The 19,232-nt window shown below is 42.1% G+C and overlaps 2 protein-coding genes across 3 annotated transcripts in view; one reads left to right on the top strand and one right to left on the bottom strand.

The window, feature by feature from the left end:
- Positions 1 to 250: 250 nt before the first annotated feature.
- ptgs2b (prostaglandin-endoperoxide synthase 2b) lies at positions 251 to 5,351 on the bottom strand. Its single transcript, XM_062555922.1, has 9 exons — positions 5,223 to 5,351; positions 4,869 to 4,985; positions 4,607 to 4,750; positions 4,345 to 4,488; positions 3,728 to 3,909; positions 3,219 to 3,549; positions 2,389 to 2,675; positions 2,066 to 2,213; positions 251 to 1,350 (listed from the first exon to the last, which is right to left on the bottom strand). Exons 1-9 carry the CDS (start codon positions 5,281 to 5,283, stop codon positions 938 to 940), a joined length of 1,827 nt encoding a protein of 608 aa, XP_062411906.1. The 5' UTR covers positions 5,284 to 5,351; the 3' UTR covers positions 251 to 937.
- Positions 5,352 to 5,455: 104 nt separating this feature from the next.
- pla2g4ab (phospholipase A2, group IVAb (cytosolic, calcium-dependent)) overlaps positions 5,456 to 19,232 on the top strand; it is a 35,480-nt gene continuing 21,703 nt past the window's right edge. Inside the window, exons 1-7 of one of the 2 annotated variants that reach the window (XM_062555921.1) lie at positions 5,456 to 5,469; positions 8,140 to 8,259; positions 10,993 to 11,074; positions 11,341 to 11,489; positions 12,917 to 13,030; positions 14,425 to 14,462; positions 17,125 to 17,269. In XM_062555921.1, coding sequence (XP_062411905.1) covers positions 8,227 to 8,259; positions 10,993 to 11,074; positions 11,341 to 11,489; positions 12,917 to 13,030; positions 14,425 to 14,462; positions 17,125 to 17,269 — 561 coding nt within the window. In that variant the 5' untranslated portion in view covers positions 5,456 to 5,469; positions 8,140 to 8,226. Of the gene's footprint in view, positions 5,470 to 6,448; positions 6,773 to 8,139; positions 8,260 to 10,992; positions 11,075 to 11,340; positions 11,490 to 12,916; positions 13,031 to 14,424; positions 14,463 to 17,124; positions 17,270 to 19,232 lie in introns of those variants that run through there. The other variant, XM_062555920.1, reaches the window with a different exon arrangement.

The following is a 19,232-nucleotide window of genomic DNA, read 5'->3' as shown; positions in this document are numbered from 1 at the left end:
AGTAGGAGATCCCTCTGTATACAGTACATTTAAAGAGGTGCAAATATCCTAGTTCACATGAATGAAAAGACTGAAAAGATTCTGTGCTTGAGAAGGAGGAAAAGCAAACATCTGCTGCTCTTATATTACCATTGAATATTGAATATCTGAATAAAATTCAAAATGTGTGTGTTCTCGCAAGCTTTTTCTCAGTGGCTGTTTTCAGAAAAGAAGTTACTGGATCCAACATTTAATAAAGATTTTTTTTTAATTATTATTATTATTATTATTATTAAATAATACATTTCAAAAACAAATTCTCACAATATTCAAGTAAAGCTTAAAAACAGTAGCATTTACATTTACTATTTACTATGACTGCATTAGAATGATTATGTACAAACTTTACAAAAATATGTTTACATTTATTCATTTAGCAGTCACTTTTTATCCAAAACAGTACAGTATAACTTAATTCTTATAACTCTACATTCTGAATTTCAATAAAAAATAAAGTAGAAAACAAGTGAAGTGAAATGCACTGTGAAGGCATTGTTGAAGTCATTGTACCGTAAACTAAGAATTTAGATTCAAGTATGCATTAATTAACGACCAATGAGGTTTACAGACAACATAACATAAAGAACAGTGCTTCTAAACGGGACAAAACAACATATAACAACACTTTAAATTATATAAATATAGTTTTAGAATTTAAGTACAGTTATTATGTCAGAACAAATCACACACACGCGTGCACGGACGCACACACACACACACACACACACACACACACACACACACATACACACACACACACACACACACACACACACACACAGTCCCAGTTATGACAGTTGAATGAATGAATAAATAAACAATAAATAGAAATCAATAAATATTAAATAAATAATAACAAAAAACACGTCCAGTAGTTTCCAGGTATTCAGCCTTTTTCTCAGAGCTCAGACGTTCTCTCTTTGATAATGACAGTTGGGTTGACATCACTGGCGGCTGCATTTGCAGTGCTGGAATTGATGGTGGCCGAACCAGCATCTTTCACATCAGGCACGTTGAAGGACGCCAGCGGGCAGGGCCCTTTGACGTTGTTACACACCAGCCGCTGCAGCGAAGCGCTGTTGACGATCCCGAAGCCCACCTGGCCGCCAAACGTGCTTGGCTTCCAGTACTCCGGAGAGCAGATAGGGTTTCCCATGAGGCCCTTCAGCGAGTAGGGGGCCCCCATCTCCACCATGGTCTCCCCGAAGATGGCGTTGGCCCGGGGCTTCTCCACCAGCAGGCCCGAGTAGAGCTCCACAGCGTCCACATGGCCGTACATCTCTCTCAGCTCGGCAGCCATCTCTGTTTCACCTGGCGATGAAGGACAAGCGAGTGAGTCAGTGAGTCTCATGCAATCATTTCATCAGTGGCATCAAATGCCTTCCTATCACTGCTTCATTCTCTAGTCTACTGTAAGGACGCTCTCTTTTGGAACTTTCAAAGTTACTACACTGAATGTTACTCAGGTCTCGGGTCTCGTTGTGAATACTGAAGATTCCTGAAAAAGGTGGATCAGCCTACATTTACTTGCATGTATCACCCTGCTTTGACCCTGAGCCAAGGCAGACTTGAGTGCGTCCCCTAAGTTTACACAAGCGCCCAATAGACTGCCTCAAGACACAACACAGCTTGTGTGCACACACACAGCTGTCCGCAGTGGCCTTTATCAGGAAAAGGTAGAGAGCCAGGGAGAGAGACTTCACTGCTCTGACACAGTTTACATTGACTTCACTGTGTTGATTTAAATCTGTGCTTGAGGCGAAACAACCTGAGAAGGAATGCGCTCTGTATAAATTACTCCTGGAGAGCTTTCGGAAACGACGGCAAACTGACTGACAAAAGCTACTGCTGCTTACAAATATTTTTACTGAGTTATCTAAACTGCAGCGCACAGGCAAAATCACTAATTTAATTGTAGGATTTATTAGCATGGAAATGAACTTCAGGGTATTCACTCATCTAGAAAGTGAGAGTTAGAGAAAGCTAGTGAAAGAAAAAAGAGAGAGAGAAAAAAAGAGCTGCTCACCTGTAAGATCTTCAAAGGAGGTATAGGCTTTCATGTTGAAACGCTTCCTGTAGGCATTGAGGGACTGGTAGCGCATCTGACGGCTGTTCTCAATGGATTTGATGGCCACCATCAACACAGCGGCAGGTACATTTCTGCCTCCAGCCACCTAAGGAGCACACACATTGCACACACTGGTTAGGCTCATGTCTGACCACCCCAATGCACTGAGCAGAAAGAGCAACTCCTCACACCCTATTCTATGGCGATCAATGAAATCGACAGCATGGAACGCCTGCGTCCCACCGCCGTGTTGTAGCCGAAGTGTAGCTGAGATGACTTACTCTGCCCGCGATCTGGTGGGTGAAGGAGTCGACCAGGTGGTTGACGCCGTGGTCGAGGAGGATGGAGGTGTTGAAGACAAACTGCTTGTAGGAGTAGACCTCCTCCTCGATGTGGAAGTCCTCGGGCATGAGCGGGTGCCAGTGGTAGAGGGTGTTGAACTCGGACGCGATGCGGTTCTGGTACTGGAACTGCTGGTTGAAGAGCAGCTCCGGGTCGAACTTGAGCTTGAAGTGGTAGCCGCTCAGGTGCTGCACGTAGTCCTCGATCACAATCTTGATGGTCTCGCCTGTCGAAAAAAGAGTTCACGAGAGAGTTATTAGTACGCCGGCACTTTCGATGACTTCGATTTCAAAGATTGCTGATTTCAGCTGAAAAAAAGATATCGTCCTGTGATAACCCTTTTGACTGAGACTGATATGGGGAAATGCAAAGAATTGTTTCCTCAAAGACAAAAATAAACTTCCACTGTTTTGCATCGTTCCGCAAGCCTACGCGGCGCCGGGAAACTATTGAGCTGCAAAAAAAGTGCTGCTGATATGCTTTTGCAAATGAGGTGTTATAAATGAGGAGCTATAAAGACATCACGTATGCAGGGTCACCAGAGGTTTGCAACACTTCAGCCTCGAAACTGTCACCAAAAAAAACCCTTTCTCATGACATACATATGAGGTCTAAACACAGGTCAAGCATACTGTAGGTCTCTTTGTTCCGTAAAAGTGAGCTAATTCAATCTATGCCACTGATCGCATTGAGGTGCTTATTTCTGAATATGTATATCAATATTTGCCTGTTTGCAAATGTGTGTGTGTGTGTGTGTGTGTGCTCTCACCAATGAGAATGAGACGCGTGGTCTGGAAGAGTCTCTCGTCGTCCCAGTCGGGGTGCACCTCCTGCAGCACCTCACAGACGCGGTTGTGCTCGCGCAGCCAGATGGTGGCGTACAGCATCAGCCCGGGCACCAGGCCGAAGGCCTCGTGGCCCACAGCCAGGCGCATAGACTCGGGCACGTGGGGTGGGTAGTGCATCTCCGCGCCGACCTCGCTGACCAGGGGAGGGTACACCTCACCGTTCACCACCTGATACCTCAGCTTTCCACCCTTAAACAGCCGGAGCTTGTGCTGCCTCGCCAGGTCTTCCCCGTAGATGTGGCCCAAGTCCACCTGAACAAACGCAGAAAACAAACAAACGCCTTTGTTAACACCTCTGTTCCTGCTTTCTCCTCTTCTGGTAGACAACAATAAAATGCTTCACCGGAAATGGAAGACTATTACGATTTAGATCCCTTCCACATGAATGAACCCCCACCCATCCATCCATCATCAGCGGGTTGCCACTCACCCCATGGTTGAGGGCGCGCGTGAACGCGGGCCCTTTTTTCATGTCGCTCTTGAAGAACTGGTGCGTGAAGTGCTGGGCGAAGAAGGCGAACATAAGGCTGGAGCGCTGTGGGTCGGGGATGAAGTTCCTCCTCAGCAGCAGTTTCTCCGCCAACTGTTTAGCGTCGGGCAGCTCCTTTTTGCCTGCAACCAGGAAGGAGCGGGTTCAATTTTTGACTATCTCCACACATGGACATGGCACTAACAGATTAGGCCTATGATATCACTGAGTCCCTTGAAACATACAGTAATTTAGGCCAAACAAATGGACAGTTTGGCATTTATTGCTAACTTTGTTGTTAGGCCTACAAACTAGCCTGCCTATAGTCAACAAATAGTCTTTAATTACTCAATGCACTGAGCTCTCTTAGCTTGTTCAATAATTTTGAGAGTAGGCCTATAGGCTATATTAGAGGAGCAGGTCTCTGCTTCAAGGCCCCCAGGGCTGAATTCCATTCAATCTGATGGGTTGGTACCTCAGTGTGATGTCATATGCTGACATAAACGTGGTAATCTCTCAAAAATCTGAGAGAACTGGTTTAGAGAGAAGGCGAGAGAAACAGAAGGAGAAAAACTTACCCACAACTCCCATGGGTGTTGGGCAATCCCGTGGTACTGGCGGTAGGGTGCGTGTGTAATAACTAAGGTTGGAATAAGCCTCCCAGTTTTTGTAATCATACTCTGAGTTGAAGGTTGGAGGACTTTCAATCAAATGTGACCGGGCTGGGAAAAAAAGACAATATCCGTTTAATATTTTACATTCTTAAAAGTTATGTTAAGTTGTTATTATTAATTAATCAGATATTACAGGCCCATCACCTGATAAAAAATATATCCTTACATGTTAGAACATAACGCATGATGCCATCCCGCAAGAAAGAGATTTTGTTGATGATAGCCCATAGTCCTTTGAAATGAGTGAGGATGTAGTGGACCGTGTTTGGGGACGGCTTCAGAGTCTTTTTCAACCAGGTGGAGTACTCGGCTGTTAGAAAGAAATGTAGGCCTTCAGTTAGACTATGTTGTCTCTAAAACATATTCAAATTCTCTCATATTCGCAATGGCTTGTTGCTGTATTCCCATAGGCAGTTCCCGACACTTACGTGTTGTGCAATTATGTCCGTAGTAACCTGTCCTGGTACAGTCACACTCATAGGCACCGCTGGCTAATGCTGTGCATACTCCCCGGTTCTGGCAAGGTTGCGAACAGCAGGGGTTGCCTGTGAAATTAAACATAGCTTATTTTAACTTTGCTCCCAACTCTTCACTTGAAACTATGTTGTCTTATCTTTAAAGTAGCCTAGATTGTTGTCTCTTTGAATATAGTTCAGAGTAATTTACGAAAACATGAAAATAGCCTACAAAATAGGCAGCCAGAGAGCGTGCAATATTAAAGTTCTAGCTTAAAATTGACACTTAAACATAGCATGCCCAAATAGAATGTAAAGTTCGCTTACCTTCCTCACATAACACCAATGCCAGGTGTATGAGAAAAAGAAACGCTATAGATCTGATCATTCCAGTAACGTGTGGTTCAGGCGTAGTAGTACGAGTTGTTGATGATCCTTGCTTTCCGTGAGGTTCACCTCAGGGTTTGTGTGTAAGAGGAGGGAACTTTCCCTGTTATAAAGGGAGCGTGAACCCTCCTTCATGTCGTCACTCGACATGACTCAAAGACGGAGAGGAGGGAAAAAAAACGGAGAGGTAGGCCTAGTGTCTGTAGGGAGAGTCAATTGAGCATAAACTAATAGATGAGCCACCCCGTAAACATTTTTTTTCATGTGATAACCTTTTTGAGAAAGAGGGAATCATTTTAACAATCTGAGAAAAGGTACCATACATTGCAAGTGTGGTAAAAAATATGTGTTAAAAATCCAGAGTTTGGGAGATTTAGAGGAAAAAAACTTGAATAGAACGAAATTCAACATGCAGATGCATTGGACTTCAATTAAGGGCTAAACGAAATCATAGGCTATTACAGCTTGCTCTGAGAAGCATTTTCTTTCGAAAGAAATTGCAAATTTGGCAAATTCTGTTACGGTTTGAAATTGAATTATTGTTTGGAGAAAATAAAATTGTTTGAACTGAAATCTTTGTTTTAGCCCAATGTATCTCAGGTAGGCTGCGGGGTTGTGCTACGAGACCAACTTTTTGCAGATTGCATATCTCTTTCCCCTTTTATTTATCAAAGAGTTATTGATTACAGAAGTAGCCTAATAAAACATATTTAGACTGTCATTCCCAATCCCAAAACCATACATCAACACTAGGCTACAGTAATACAACTATTATTATGATTATTATTATTATTATTATTATTATTAATAGAGTTGTTACGTTATGATAGTATCACATCGTTTTACTTGTCATTGCAAATGCAAAATGCAAATATATGGCTTGGCATCAAGCCCTCTCCTGGATCCCACTTTTTATGGAAATTAAGAGACCTATTCTATGGTAGGCTAATCTTAGACACAACTCATTGATTGCATGGTTACATTTCTGAATATGTTTCCGGCAGTTATACATTCCAGTTGTTTAAAACATATATATGTCTTTGGCATTTAGACTGACAATTATGCCAGAGACCACTTCGCTAAAACGTATGTGCGACACAGTCTTGGGATGCCCTCTACTGGGCAGGTTAAGTGCTTTTCGCCGTGATCACTACTGGTGGTGGAGACCGACTTTGCGACTTTGGAGGACACGTAGTCTGCTGTGCATCGTGGCAATAGACACCGAGAAGTTGACAACTATCTGTCTGTAATAAGGCAAGACCAGTGTACAATTTTTAAAATAATTCGGAGCGGCCCAGCTTTTTGTTGCTGCTGTAGGCCTATTCTGAGATGTTTTGACATTTCCGAGTTTCAACCTACGGCTCAGTTCGGCTTGGTACGAGGAAGAGAAATGAACGCGCCTCCTTTCTCCGGGCTCTACTAGTGTGATGCATTTGCTCCAAAGGAATGCGATTGCTAACTTTTTGTTCAGGGCAAATTACCTAGATCAGGTACGTCCTTGGTGGCTTTTGGCTCTCATTTCTTTATTGTATCATTTGATTATGTTTAATTATTGTCAATATGATTTGTGTTAGAATTGATTCCGTTGAGTAGGCCTAAAGAAAGTTAAAGACAAGACATGTAGTCGAAGGCGGACGGTGGCAGTTTTCGCATGTGCGCGTTAACAGCAGCCTGTCCAAGGTGTATAGCCTACTTCCAGAGCTTCCAAAAGTTCATACGACTTTAATGTCGATCAATTCAGTGTGTTTGGAGTTTGTGGAGTTTGTTAAGCTACTGTATAGGCTTCGTAAAGTCGATAAAGGAAGGTTATCGAACATTGTTTGATATCCAGATCTGCTTCAGCTTCTGCTTCAGCTTCAGCTCATTCAGCGCGAACGTGACACAATCAATCACCTGTAAGCTACCTGGTTTGTCTGTAGTCTACTCGTAAAATGGATCTTCTAATGGTTACAGCCCACTTGCTGTCATATGGCAGACAACATTACTTTGCAGCCTACTTAAGCAGGATTTCCCCTAAAGAATCTAGGCATGTGCTGGACCGAACCGTGGATAGGAAGCTTCGTAAACCGTGCTGAACACTGAAGATGCTCCATAGCGACTCTGCCGTCTAATTTTTGAAAATCTTTAGTGTGTTCATTCACGCTGATAATAGTCTGTTGTGACCGGAGTCAATCTACAGTATAGGCTACCGCACGTCAGCGTAAATTGTGCGATGTTTCCCATGTAGGAGACCCGGCAGCCGTGCTGATGCGCACCGGCTGGCTCTCTAATTGCGGAGAATGCCGAGGAAGCTCACGCTCCGCGACCCCGAAAACTTGTTTTGGACTCGTCCCGTACACTACGTGACCACTTGCACAAAAATGCTGCCAGTTATAGTGCAAACGTGCGTAAAGGCGCGGGGATACCACGCTTAGTTAAACACAAGAAAGATACAATTCAGCCTTTCCTTTCCGCTCTTGGTTGGTAATCATAATTTGGTGCTATCGGCTCTATCTCTCTCTCACGCACACACACACACACACACACACACACACGAGAAAGAGAGAGAGAGAGAGAGAGAGAGAGAGAGAGAGAGAGAGAGAGCGTGTGAGTGTGCGTGTGCGTGTGCGTGTGTGTGTGTGTGTGTGTCTGACCGAGACAGAGGGAAAGCTTGTGTGCATGTGTTGTCTTAGCTCCATATCCGTCTTTTATTTCCTAATTATGATATGCGTCGTTTCCGCACGTATCTCTTTTGTCATTTTCCCTCATAGCTACAGTTTCCAGAATTCATAATTGCCAAGAGTTGAATGCATTTGAGGTGACTATTAAATGTGGTGGTTGTATTATGTGTTTTAATGCTATATGTTTGTGACGACAGATTGTGTGAAAATACCCAGAAGAGATCTTCCCAGTTCAGAGACACAGTAAGGATTGGATATTTACTGAAGCTGTCTGGGCATCAGCCATGTCATCCATAGACCCCTACCAGTACATTATTGTGAGTTCTACACCATAAGCATATTCATGTGATCTGTAATGATCCACATCCATAAAACTGTGCAGAATTATCAGAATATACCGTTCATGCATAGTGATAGAGACTTGGTTGTCTTTGTTATTGTTTTGATTAATTTTCTATTTAAAGTCATGACAAACTTTGAAAAGAAAAAGACAGCAAGAAAGAATAAAAACTGGCAGTTTATTTGTACTGACTGGAAATATTGTCCACAAGGATATCAGAAGTATACCAACCCAAATGGCAGAACCACAGTAAATGTGACATATAGATTAGTCATCAAGCTGTGGAATCCTGCCAAATGCCGGTGAATACAAATGAATGGATTGACAGCACTTTGTCAAAGGGATGTTACCAGCCAGAGGAAAGAAAGACAGACTCTAATCAGACTCTTATACATGTGTCTGTGTGTTTTCTGATAATCAAATGGTGCTGTACAGTAGCTCTCTGAAAATATGAAACATGAATCTTATAAATTGTAGGGGTGGATCTCACACGTTTTTATAGCCAAGTTCAATGTGAGTAATGGGTGCATGTGTGAAATGTTATACCACACACTGACACCCATATCATGGTGACATATTGTCTTACTGCAAATATTACATTTAAAATAAAATGTCCTCTGTTATCACACTAGAGTCCACTGTATATTCATCTCAGACACCCCCCCCCCCCCAAAAAAAAAAAAAAAAAAAAATCCTGAGGCACCCTATGGCACCCCATGGTACTAGATGATGTACAGTGTGTGTCTCCGTGGGAGTTCTCAATGCACACACTCTTCTGTAGAGTATGAACCAGTGATGAAGAATAATAGTCATACTAGGGACGGATTGCCCCACTATATGGGACATGTTCTGCTTTTTGGACTTCTGAAGTAGGCTATAGTAGGCTACAATGTGAAGGCAACACATTAAATCCTACTAGAGCCCGACTGATAACTGATAACTGCTGATATATTGGTGTTTAACAACTGGGAATTATTTTTTGATTACATAAAGGAAAGCCAAATACTGCTCCTTCATCTACATTTCCAGTATTGTCTTTCAGTTGCCGCACTGCAAACGTAGCCTGGCTAATGCCACCACATCTCAATGACGTGGTCTGGGAACCAAACATTCATTTTCTCATATTTTAGGCATGGTTTACGAATGCCCAGAGCCATTTATTGGGCGCTACGGATGTCTATCAAATGCCTCTGCATAGCTCATAGGCTAGCCTGTCGTATCAATTACCCTATATCAGATGACACATGTAGGGCATTTTAATACTTCAGAATAACATTTGATAAATTAACCTTGCATTCTTAGTAATAGGTGTATATTTTGTACAAAAGCTGGTTTGGTTCTTAACCAAAAGCTGGGGTGTGTTGCTTAGATGTCGTCATCGTCTTGCTGAAATTGAATTCAGTTAGAGAAATTGAAAAAGGACTTATCTCACACCATCTCTCTCTCTCTTCCTTCCTATCTAATCCATCACTCTCTGTTTGTCTCTCAGTGTGACTACCCATATTCACACTGAGAGAGATGTTCAGATTGAGTACAGTCAGACTTAAGCGGGTTCACATTGTATGGGCAAGCGGTAGTGGAACTGGCCTGCCACTGTGGCATTTTGTGGCTTACTGTCGCTACTCTTGCGTGTGCCACAGTCAAAGTTGATGGAAAGCACGCAGCGCGCTGTAAATCCTAAGTCATAGGTTATAGGTGGTGGCAACCACAACAAAAATCTTTTTAAACATTTCCTCAACCAAGAGCAACCCAGCGGCGAGCGCAACGCATGCCGCGTACAATGTGAACCCGCATACACAATACCTGGAGAGTTTATCTTTATCATATAGATTCTATCGGTTCATTGTCAGTTTTGCTTACAGTCCTCCTGTCTGGCTTGATAAGGGTAGAGGGACAAAACAAGGCTTCAAGTTCCAAAATACAGGCCCTCTAGCTCAGCTCAAGATAAGGGACATGTTTCATGTTGCCCAGTTGGGATTTACATGGGGATTCCCTCATATGGCTTTCCTGAGAAAACATACAAGCCTATCATCTAGAAATGTTTGAGTCACCTACCTGTAGGGTTAAATATAGTGCTAGGTCTTATTCAGTCCCTGGAATTTTATGTTCCTGGAAGATAAACATTCACGTTATTCCAGGTAATCTTGACGTTTAGACAAGAGAGAATAGTAAGTTTGTATAGTTGCTGTTCCACACCCAGCAACTGTCTGTGTAGTAGTATCATGATTTCAGCCCAGTGTCTACTCTAGAGAATCCAGCATTGCCTGGCTGCTTCATACATTTCCTCTTCCTGGTTTGTTCTGAGTTAATATTGAGAGAGCGTCTCCCTTGTGCTTGTATTGATTGTATGAAAGGCAACTTCAGTATATCTGGAACCATATGCTGTGGTACCTTTGTGAGAACTTAACTTTGAACTGTAACGACAGTATGCAGTAGCTGTGAATTATAATATAATTTTTGGTCCTGGCATTGATAGTTGTGGTCATGTGCCATTGCTTGTCCTAATGTTCACTATATCTGCGTTGGTGGTCTAATTTCTAATGGCTGATAGCTTTGCATTGTGTTTCAAGAAACTTGAAACACAAACGACCAAACGTGCTTCTGTTCATTCGCTCATCCTGCCAAATCTAAACCCTGAGCTTGTTCAGTGAATCATTGTCCCGTTTACCATGTTCTTGTTACAGTCACGAGCTCTCACTTGTTGTTGCAGGTGGAGCAGCAGTACTCCCACAAGTACAAAGTCACAGTGTTGCGGGCTGAGAACGTCACCAAAGGAGCTATTGGTGACCTCTGTGAGTTGGTATTCATCATTTGTTTGTGTGTGTGTGTGTGTGTGTGGAGACGTGTGTTTCAAATCCAAACAACTGAAATGTCAGCAAACCCCAGGGACAGCAGGGACAGTTTCAGCCGTTGCAGACTGTGTTTAGTTTTTGTCATCTTGTATTAGGCCCTTTGGCCTGACTCTCTCTCTCTCTCTCTCTCTCTCTGTGTGTGTGTGTGTGTGTGTGTGTGTGTGTGTGTGTGTGTGTGTGTGTATGGGTGTATGGGTCACTTACAGTGGACACCCCAGACCCCTACGTGGAGCTGTTCATCCCCACAGCTCCAGAGAGCAGGAAGAAGACTCGGCATATAGACAACGACATCAACCCAGAATGGAAGGAGACCTTTACCTTCATCCTGGACCCCAACCAGGAGAACATTCTGAAGGTGAGCAGACACACGTTAGTAAACCCATAAATGGGAAATCACAAGAATGAGTACACAGGAGTGCAACTCTTGCGTCTGTTTTTTAAAGCTGAAGAATACTGGTGGTTTTCATGTATTTTTTCAATTTTCAGATGAATAATTCTGTTAGCAAAGGTCTTTTGACAAAGCCACCATGATATCAACTGTTCACAGTCCACATTCCTTCCCCCATAAGAATGGGATACATTTACATGAAGTGCACTGGCACCAAATGTGTCCCGTACACATCTAACCCCCTGGCCCGCCCAACCCTCTCGTACAAGTAGTGTTCATTAAAGCACTGTCAGCCTCCCCTTTGTTCTTCCTGCCGAGTTCTGGAGATGATAGGTAATTGCTCTTGTTGTTTTATTTAGTTGTAAGGGTACAAATTGTGCATCCCTACAGCTAGTTACAACAACTAGTTACAGTGTTATTTAAACTAGTGCCGTTGATGCCATATTTCTGCACGTGCAGTTACTAGTCCAATTCTAATTCAAAATTCTAGGCCTCTCACTTCCAAAGTCCTGACCTTGGTCCTCCTTACATCTGTGACCTTCTGATCCCTTCCACTCCATCCCACCCCCTCAGATCCTGTAACCAGAATCTCCTCTCTGTCCCCTGCACCAGTCTCCGCTACCCTGGGTGGCAGGTCTTTCAGCGCCATGGCCCTTAGCTCTGGAAATTCCCTTCCTCAGTCCCGGAGTGACTGTTCCTCCTTTCCTTTCTTCAGAGCTTATCTCAAGACCTTTCTGTTTCAGGAACACTTCTCTTCCGCCACCGCGTAAACTCATCTGATTTTTTTGTTGTTGTTGTCTTGCATTGTGTGTGTGCTCTGCTTGTGTTGATTTTGTAAAACAATCTTAAGTCTGAAAAAGACATTATATAAATAAAACTTTAAGTAAGACTTAACTGCCAATACATTTACATTTTTTTTGTCCAAGGCGACTTACAATTATATCACAAGGGCAGGGAATTGAACCCACATCTTTCCTGGCTATTGCATGCTAGCCCAACTCCTTAACCACTACACTACCAACACTCTACATACTGTACTGCATTGCACTGTGATACATTAGCAGTGGTGGCATACAAATAAGAAATGAGTTAAAGAACACAGTAACAGTAACGGGTTTGCGTTTCCTTAATGCAGTATAACTGAACTGAAAGAAACACAAAAAGACACTAATTCCACCAAATTGAAGTGATGTGAGTGATCAACAACACTCAGTGATGACACCGATGACAGATTATGTCCCTGTATGCGTGTAGTGCATGTGTAGTGCCTGTATTATTAATTAGCATCAAGATGAGATGAAGGATTTTAAAACAACACTGTGTAAAACAGCAGAAAATCAGAGCATTGAATGAATTGAAGGGAAGTGAAATAAATGGTCATGCTTCTTTGCCAGATCACCTTGATGGATGCCAACTACGTGATGGATGAGACTCTTGGCTCAGTCACGTACGAAATTGCCAAACTCAAAGTGGGACAGACGGAGACGGTGCCTTTCTCCATTGGCAAGGTGAGTCACGATGGTCACGGATGCGTGACCACAATGAGCGACTGTTAGCATGTCTCCACCCACTGCCTGTAAATAATGACTTTACAATTCATCACAAACCTTTCCCGCTGTATTTTGCCTACGGCATCAAGGAATAGCAAAGCATTCATCACACTGCGTTCACCACTTTCCATGGTATTGTTTTACTCATACAGGTACTGTATAGTCGTTACAGTATGTTGTAAACAGTATGAGGCATCTTAGTCTCTGTCAGCAGTGATTACATATACTTTCTGTGTGCAGTTACTGACAGTGTGGCCACAGTTGGTTTCTGTGTTAGTAGGAATCGGGCGTCACCTCCTAGTCATGCCAATCAGTGAAAGTCTGACATGCTAGTTTCCAGCAATAATAATAATAATAATAATAGTGATAACAAAGATGATATTTTGACAACAGTAATACTGATACTATATTAATACAACTAATAGTAATACCTAATTTACCTGTCTATTAAATTGTTACCTTTTAATTAACCAAGGTTTGTACATTGATTTTGTAAATTGTATTCAGCTATGAATTAGTGCATGGAGGCTATGTATTTGTTCTTCATTCTTGTTTTTGTTGGCATTCATTCTTGGCATTGTTTCCACATGAACACGGTGTTTAAGTTGACCAGGTGTGCGATCAATACAAGCTGTCCAATGATTTATATATGGTGCAGGTTATACACAGGAAATTGCAGTAATAAAAATCACAGAATGAATCAACATTATATACATTGAAAGCAGTTTTGATGCCTTTTGATATAATAGGTTGGTGCATTCTTGAATGTTGGAGCGAGTTCCAAAGTGAAGGGGATGCTATGGAGAAGGGCTCTGTCCTGTGGTGCTTGGTCTTGAGTCCTGAGGAGTATGGATAGCAGTGTGGTCCTGAGTCCTGAAGGGTATGGATAGGAGTGTGGTCCTGAGGGGTATGGATAGCAGTGTGGGCCTGAGTCCTGAAGGGTATGGATAGGAGTGTGGTCCTGAGGGGTATGGATAGCAGTGTGGGCCTGAGTCCTGAGGGGTATGGATAGCATTGTGGTCCTGAGTCCTGAAGGGTATGGATAGGAGTGTGGTCCTGAGGGGTATGGATAGCAGTGTGGGCCTGAGTCCTGAGGGGTATGGATAGCATTGTGGTCCTGAGTCCTGAGGAGTATGGATAGCAGTGTGGTCCTGAGTCCTGAGGGGTATGGATAGCATTGTGGTCCTGAGTCCTGAGGGGTATGGATAGCAGTGTGGGCCTGAGTCCTGAGGGGTATGGATAGGAGTTTGGGCTGATGCTGAGGAGGGGCTGTGAGACATGGCCATGTGGACGAGGATGTCATATAATTAATAAAAAAATGTTTTATTATTATTATTATTTTGTATTCACAGACAACCAAAGTGTACTTGGAGATGTCACTGGAAGTCTGGTAAGCATGTGCACATTTTTATTTAGCCTGAAAATCATTCACAAATCGATTTTTTTGGCCTTTTTAGATGTTTGCATGTGTTGCTACTGTTTACTGTTTATACTGTTTACTCTTGTTGCTGATTGGCCTGACAATGTTCTCGTTTTATGATTATGAAGTATGGAGTTCTAGACTAAGGCCATGTCCACAGAAGACAGTTTTCATGAAAACGTTTTTTTTTTTTGCCGTTGTTTCCAGAAACACAGTGTTTAAGTTGACCAAAAACTATATTTTTCAAAAACTGGTTCCATGGTGTGTTTTTTTTTAAAGCCCATTTTGCCCTTTCCGTGTGAACGGCAAAAACGGCATTTTTGATGACGACATAGCCAGCACATCTGACCCCAGCTGCGTTTATGGTATTGCGTGGTAATACTAGTTTTCATACATGACATTACCTAAGATTACACTCAGTAAGCGTCACAAACAAGCGGCAATAGCTTATCTTGACTTGTGATCATTGTTTTCCCTATGTTTTTCCTGAGGCATTCTACTGTCAGTGACTGATGCGAGAGAACTAGTCAGAAGTTTAGAGAAGTGCAGTTTCAGTTTAAATGAATTTGTCTGTCGTGCCGGTGTCATTCATATTTTACACAATATTGACTGTTAGTAATGAAGGTAAATGGCATTATAGCAAAATTACAAATGAGGCGACGGACTAGCCTAGAACTTAGGGAATTACATTTATTCCATTCTCATTTACACCTCTAGGCTACTTGCCTGGCATAGCTTGCCAGCGTTTTGAGCGGTGTTGTTAAATGTGTGAAAATGGTAAGAACAAATATACCTGATGCTTTCGTGGCCTAGATCTCTCTGAAAACATATCTAGGTGGGCGGGCCAGGCAAATTGTGTCTCTTCATGACTAATTTAGAACGAGAAATATGTTTCTGCAGAATTTCTCAGTCCCAACCTGAAGCACTCCCTTGACTCATGCACTTTGCCTGGAGCACTGTAAATAGCATTTATTCAGTATGTGCCAGAATTAAGCAATAAGACCCTAGAGGCCGTTGTTTTTACTGTAAAATTGAACAGCATAGGGGTGTTGTTAGGCACGACGCGAAGCAGAAATTTGGTCAAGGTGTGTGTATATTGTGATATTTATCATAGATATATATAGAATTACATACTGTAAGGAACAATAATAAAGCATACACTTTGCATCAATATTTAACCTTATACTAATGGCAATAAATTGCCTTTTTCAAGTCTTGTGCTTAGGTAAAGTTAGGTACATTATAGGTCAGTTTCTGTCAAACAAAAAAAATGTCAGGCCAATCAACAACGCAAGGAGATGATGAAATCAAAACTGACTGGTAAACAGTAAAAGCAATGCCTGCAAGACTGCAAACATCAAACATTGTAGTTGAAAAAATGTAAATACAGTAATGTAAATGTGTTTACAGCAGAAGGGCTCACACACATGTCTCCTGACTGCCTATTCTGTTTATAGTATGTAAAGTTTAGGTGACTCTGATCAGTGTGATTGACCAATGATCCCAAAGTTAACTAGAAAAACACTCAGAGAGCGCAAACCTCCGCCAAGCGAACACATAACCGCCTCCTGCATCCAGACGGTGATACGGATCACTCCCAAAATGTAATCGTTTCCTCCTTGGGTCATTTCAGACCTTCCCTGAAAACTTTATCGAAATCTATCCATAACTGTTTGAGTTATCTTGCCACAACACAAACACACAAACAAATCAACAAACCAACAAACCAGCAGACCCCGATGAAAACATAGCGTCCTTGACGGAGGTAATGATGTTTCTGCACCATGATAGTGTAGTGAAGGATTCCCAATCGCGAGTGACTAGACTTTTCACTCATGAATGAGTTTGACTTTTAGGCAAGCTATATATACCTCGCAGACCCTTGCGATGGTGCCACCTTATACAGTATGTCCCTTTCACTCATTTATTTATATTTGGAGAGATTTCCTTCTTTAGATTCGGCGCACATACACTGCCCGTCTGCTTTGACCATGCCGTTTTGTCATGGAATTCACAGGAGATTTTGGTTTTGATCGATCCCTGAGTTCAACCTGACACTGACACAAAGAAACACTAAAAATGTCCATCAGACACGGCTCAATCATGATATCAAAACAAATGGAAATCATTTAAATATCAAAACAAGTGAACGTTTGAAAGTGGTATGGCTATTCAGTGCAAAACAAATTGCACAATATCAAAAACCTTAATTATGCATGTTTTATGCCATATTCACATAAATAATACTAATATTTATTGCAGGACAGACTGTGTGTGACATAAGTAGGATTTAAAGTGTTTCAAATGGGATACTTACTCATGTAGACAAATAATCTAAGATTTGTCATACTCAATATCATCCCTTTTTGAGTGGTTCTCCCAAAGTTACCCATGTGCCTATGCCTTGAAACAACATTTTATCCTTCCACAGAAATATATTGAATGTGCAACCCCCCCCAAAATAAAAATTTTATATGGTTTGTTTTTTTGAGTATAATGACAATGTTCTTTCCTCAGAAATGCATTTAAAACTTCCAAGTAGTCATGACACTGATCCGTCTTGTCTCATCATGTCCAATGTTATTTCTTGATCTTGATCTCCTCCCTCCGTCTCGCTCGCGCTCCCCTACAGCTCGGACCTGGACCTGCGCTTCAGCCTCGCCCTGTGCGATAAGGAGAAGCTGTTCCGCCAGACGCGCCGCGAGAAGGTCATGCTGGGGATCAAGAAGCTGCTGAACATGGAGAAACCAAGCTACCTGCCCAGCTCACCGAACGAGGTGCATGGCACGCACACACACGCACACATACGCACATGCACACGCACAAACACACGCACGCACACACACACACACACACACCTACTGTACACACACACACACACACACACACACACACACACGCTAACTCAGTGGAGTTCACTACAGAGCTAAAATACAGTTTTTTACAATCGCTTTGCTACTATTTTCAGAACCTTGATGTCATTTTTCACAACTCTAGACACAAAACTCAAAATGGTTACCACTTGTAACACAGGTTATATAATATTCAAAACATTAGATGGTGCATTCACATCTTCAATGAAATCTTGCACTTGCACAATCATTGGTTCAAAAAACAAATTTACTGTGAAATCCCACTGAAACATAACTATAGATCACCCGCACACAAGTAACCTATAGTTTCATTGTGTCATTGTTCGTACAATCATTAGATATTGTAGAACAAAATAGGTGATACAGGTTTCATTATGGTACTACAGGAACAGTACAGTAAACACATCTCTGTAAAAGTACTGCAATAGTAGAGAGCATACTACAGACACAGTGGAATCATTGAACAAAGTTTGTAATATATTGATGCAAAACACTACAGTACAATCACAACATAGGTTTATTTGAATTAAAGTAAAAATAATTAGCTATGAAATAGAAAAGAAAAGACAGCCTGATGAAAATATAAAATATAAAATATATATATTTATTTTACTGTATATAAAGATATAAAATATTAGGCTACATCCATGGATATTGTAGTCTAATTGGTTCATGCTCCACGCTACGTAATTGGTGACAGTGAATCTCATTACAGTATCTTGAAACTTTCATGATTTGCAGTAAACATGGAAGATTGTGTGTCTGTTTCGTGTTTCCATACAACTATGCATTAAGAGTAATGCAACAGTTACTTATAATTTTGAGCAGTTGTATCAATTGATAGTTAGATCATTGTAAGGAAATGAATAGACGCTCATTTGAAATGTAGTGTGTGAATTGCCTTTTGAAATAGTAGTACTTTGATGTTAAGTTGTATCATATTGAACAGGTGAGTTTTGTTGAATGAACAAATGATCTAAGTTGTATGTGTATTGTATCCAAGCAATTGAGAAAAGGGTTAGAGTTTTGAAAAATGTGCATTTTGATCATTGGTTGTGAATTTTGTGTCTAGAGTTGTGAAAAATGACATCAAGGTTCTGAAAATAGTAGCAAAGTGATTGTAAAAAACTGTATTAGCACGCCTCAAGAGGAAGATGCATCACCCTGGCCAGAATGCAATCATTCTCACACGGCACTAGAGACCTACACGGCTGAGTAGAGCAGCGTTAGCGTTACCCCCGACAGTCACTGCCGCGTTTTACAGTAAACTCCGCTAAATAGTCGCGCGGGGACCTCGCCCGAAGCTTTCCAGGAATGAGCTTCTCTCCTGCGCTGTTTCGCATCACGCCACGCCAATGTCGCAGTTTTATCTCATGGCACGGCAGGCCATTAACCTCGAGAAAAAAACCCAACGTGGGTTGCCTGGAGTGTGAGAGTGATAATGAGACAGCAGTGTTGCTGAAATGAAGAGGCGCTGATGATAGACCAGGGGCGCCATCGCTCAGACTGACCTCAGCTTTTGCATATCTGGCAGGCTCTGCGCACTTCCTGTTGGGCTGAGAGTGTGTGTGTGTGTGTGTGTGTGTGTGTGTGTGAGAGGGAGAGAACTGCTGAGTCAATGAGAGCTGTTGAACATTGAGAGAGTGGACAGTGAAGATATAAACAGATGTGGTGTTCTCTTGTACCCTCAGGCCCCTCCCCCCTCTCTCTGTGGTATTCTCACACACACACACACACACACACACACACATGCGCACATGCTCACATGCACACTTTCATAGACATTCATGCGCAGACACACACACAGCAGTTTAGAAATAGAATAGCTTGTGTAGGATGTGTGGCTATTTTGGTTTGAGGCCAGGAA

Source organism: Sardina pilchardus, chromosome 15 (assembly GCF_963854185.1).
Source record: "Sardina pilchardus chromosome 15, fSarPil1.1, whole genome shotgun sequence".
Lineage (NCBI taxonomy): Eukaryota > Metazoa > Chordata > Actinopteri > Clupeiformes > Clupeidae > Sardina > Sardina pilchardus.
The sequence above is the reverse complement of the archived record's forward strand: the minus strand, read 5'-3'. Positions and strand labels throughout refer to the sequence as shown.